We start from the raw sequence: 2500 nt of genomic DNA on the forward strand, positions 1-2500 counted from the left end.
TATATATATATATATATATATATAAATATATGTGTATATATATTGATATATAAACAGATAGATAGATAGATAGATAGATAGATAGATAGATAGATAGATAGATAGATAAATTGACAGATAGGTAGATAGACAGATAGATATACAGATAAATAGATCTATAAATAGATAGACAGATAGATATACAGATAAATAGATCTATAAATAGATAGACAGATAGATATACAGATAAATAGATTTATAGATGAATAGATTGTATTGCAACATTTTACTTTGATGAAAATCTTCTAAAAGTGTTTAGAATCTTATGAACATAGTTGACATAAGTTGCATAAAGGATGATATAAGATCAATTACCAAATAATTATATTTTACATTTACCCACATCAAAAGCATATTGAAAGCTACTGCAATTAGCAAATAAATATTGTATCAAAATCCAGTTGAACACTGCTGTTAGCAAATAAATATTGTATTCAAATTTGGTTGAATACTGCTGTTAGCAAATAAGTATTATATTCAAATTTAGTTGAATATTGCAACTAACAAATAAATATTGTATTCAAATTTAGCTGAATACTGCAGCTAGCAAGACGCACAAATGTATGTCCAAAACCTGTACACATTTTCAAACAAAGTGAAAACAATGAAGTACATGGGGAGTTTTAGGATTAACCTATCAGAATTGTTTCAACAAACTGCTCAGTAAATACCAACATTAGATCATCAAAGCAAAAACTCACTGCACTCCACTGTATGTATGAAACATGGTACAGTTTGAGGGCATACACAGACAGAATCATGCTGAATGCTTGTTATTATAAACACAGTTTTCATGTACTTATGATTGTAGACTTAACCACTATACCAATATGCATGACTGGGATGTACAGTATTTTCTACATGGGTTAATATCCTTGAATGTATACTCAGAGAGGCATAATATACAGTATGAAGGTAATGTGTAGATATGTAAAACTGTAGAAGTAGGTGTTGTTTGTAGTTGTGTATCTACATGAAGATTTGGATATCAATGGATTAAGTAATAAGTACTGTGGTGCATCTTAGTCTACTATAGTGTGGAAACATGTGTAGTGGTGTATGCAAGCAGGAAAAAATGAATGTTACTGAGGGACTGGCAATAAAGTGTATAAACAATGTGAATGTAAGAGGAAAACATATATATCAGATACAATCCTGATATAATCATCTGTATAGGCAACAAAAAGAACTCAAAAGTATAAAAGCGTATTTGTATGTAGATTAACCTGATGTTTTTGCATATGTGTGTAGGAGGGTAAAATAGAGAAGAGATTGGATTTGGTGGGGTAGCATATGTTCATCTGTTTGAATCTGTAATATTGTATATTATCCAACAATCTGAGAAGCCTGGAGTTTACATGCAACATCTGCAATCTATCTGACACACCACTTGGGCTACAAGGATTCACACAGGCAATACAGTGTCCCAAAGGCATTGACTGATCATGTGAAAACAATAATATCAAAAGAAAAGATTTTTTAAGATCTTTTACAGTCCATAATACGCTGTAAACACAATTGTCCACACCACAGTCTGGTTAAGGAATACAATCTGGGTAAGAAGCAGCAATCCATATATATATCTTTTTTGCTTTTGTTTTTTATTATACAATAAGACGATACCTGTGGCGCCCCTCCACAACCCTGTTTTTCTCCGCCGGCCGTCCGAACTCCCCGAGTCTATTGACTGTTGCTTCAATATTTGTTCTAGAATAAGGATAATGCTTTTGGACAGAAGAAAAAAATATATCTAGGAAATCCTTACCCATCTTTTAAATCTAAAATCCTATGAAACAAGAGAACACACACAAACAAGGAAATCTTGTTAACTGAAATTTAATAGTACAAATAAAAAATTCAATTGCACAAAAATCATAATTGATGTAACCAAGAGAGAAAGAAGTGCTAAAGTAATCTGTAAACAGAGTAACAAATGTATATGTCTACCCTAAATGTCTCATCTATAAGCAGAGGCTAGAGGAAAGGAAGGACAGAGATAGGGAGAAGAAATATGAAACAGATGGATAGATGTATGAATGGGGACAAGTAACAGGGTAGATAAATAAATAGACACAGATTCAAAGACTGCAATGATATATAGATGAAAAACTGGAAACAGATGTCTGGATGTGTCTGAGAGCGGATTGCTGAAAGGAGTGTGCGTGAAAAATTTGGCTGAAGGCCAGAGTGTCAAGGAAGGATTCTCCATGAATGCAAAAAGCTCTTAGAGAAAGATTAGATTCAGTGGCCATTTAGGATGGGACTCTTGCATTATTTCTACTGGTAAATGATGGTGGAATGTACCCTCTGCAAGCTATGGCTTGAATAGCACCAGCTCAAGGGAAGACACTATTTCCATGCTTGAGATCCTATTCCTGATCGTCACGACAAGCGGCACTGGGTGTGTTACATAAAATTTATAAAATAACACAAATAACAAAATGTTATTTACTGTTACTAT

At 32.9% G+C, this 2500-nt stretch overlaps 1 protein-coding gene across 1 annotated transcript in view; it reads right to left on the reverse strand.

Moving 5' to 3' along the window:
* The window catches only part of Itpr (Inositol 1,4,5,-trisphosphate receptor), a gene marked incomplete in the record, with an annotated part of 309414 nt that overhangs the window by 146216 nt on the left and 160698 nt on the right, over positions 1 to 2500 (reverse strand). The window contains 1 exon segment of the mRNA XM_070133886.1: positions 1663 to 1746. Within this exon segment, the coding sequence (XP_069989987.1) occupies positions 1663 to 1746 (84 nt within the window).

This window comes from Penaeus vannamei, chromosome 19 (genome assembly GCF_042767895.1).
Source record: "Penaeus vannamei isolate JL-2024 chromosome 19, ASM4276789v1, whole genome shotgun sequence".
Taxonomy (NCBI): domain Eukaryota; kingdom Metazoa; phylum Arthropoda; class Malacostraca; order Decapoda; family Penaeidae; genus Penaeus; species Penaeus vannamei.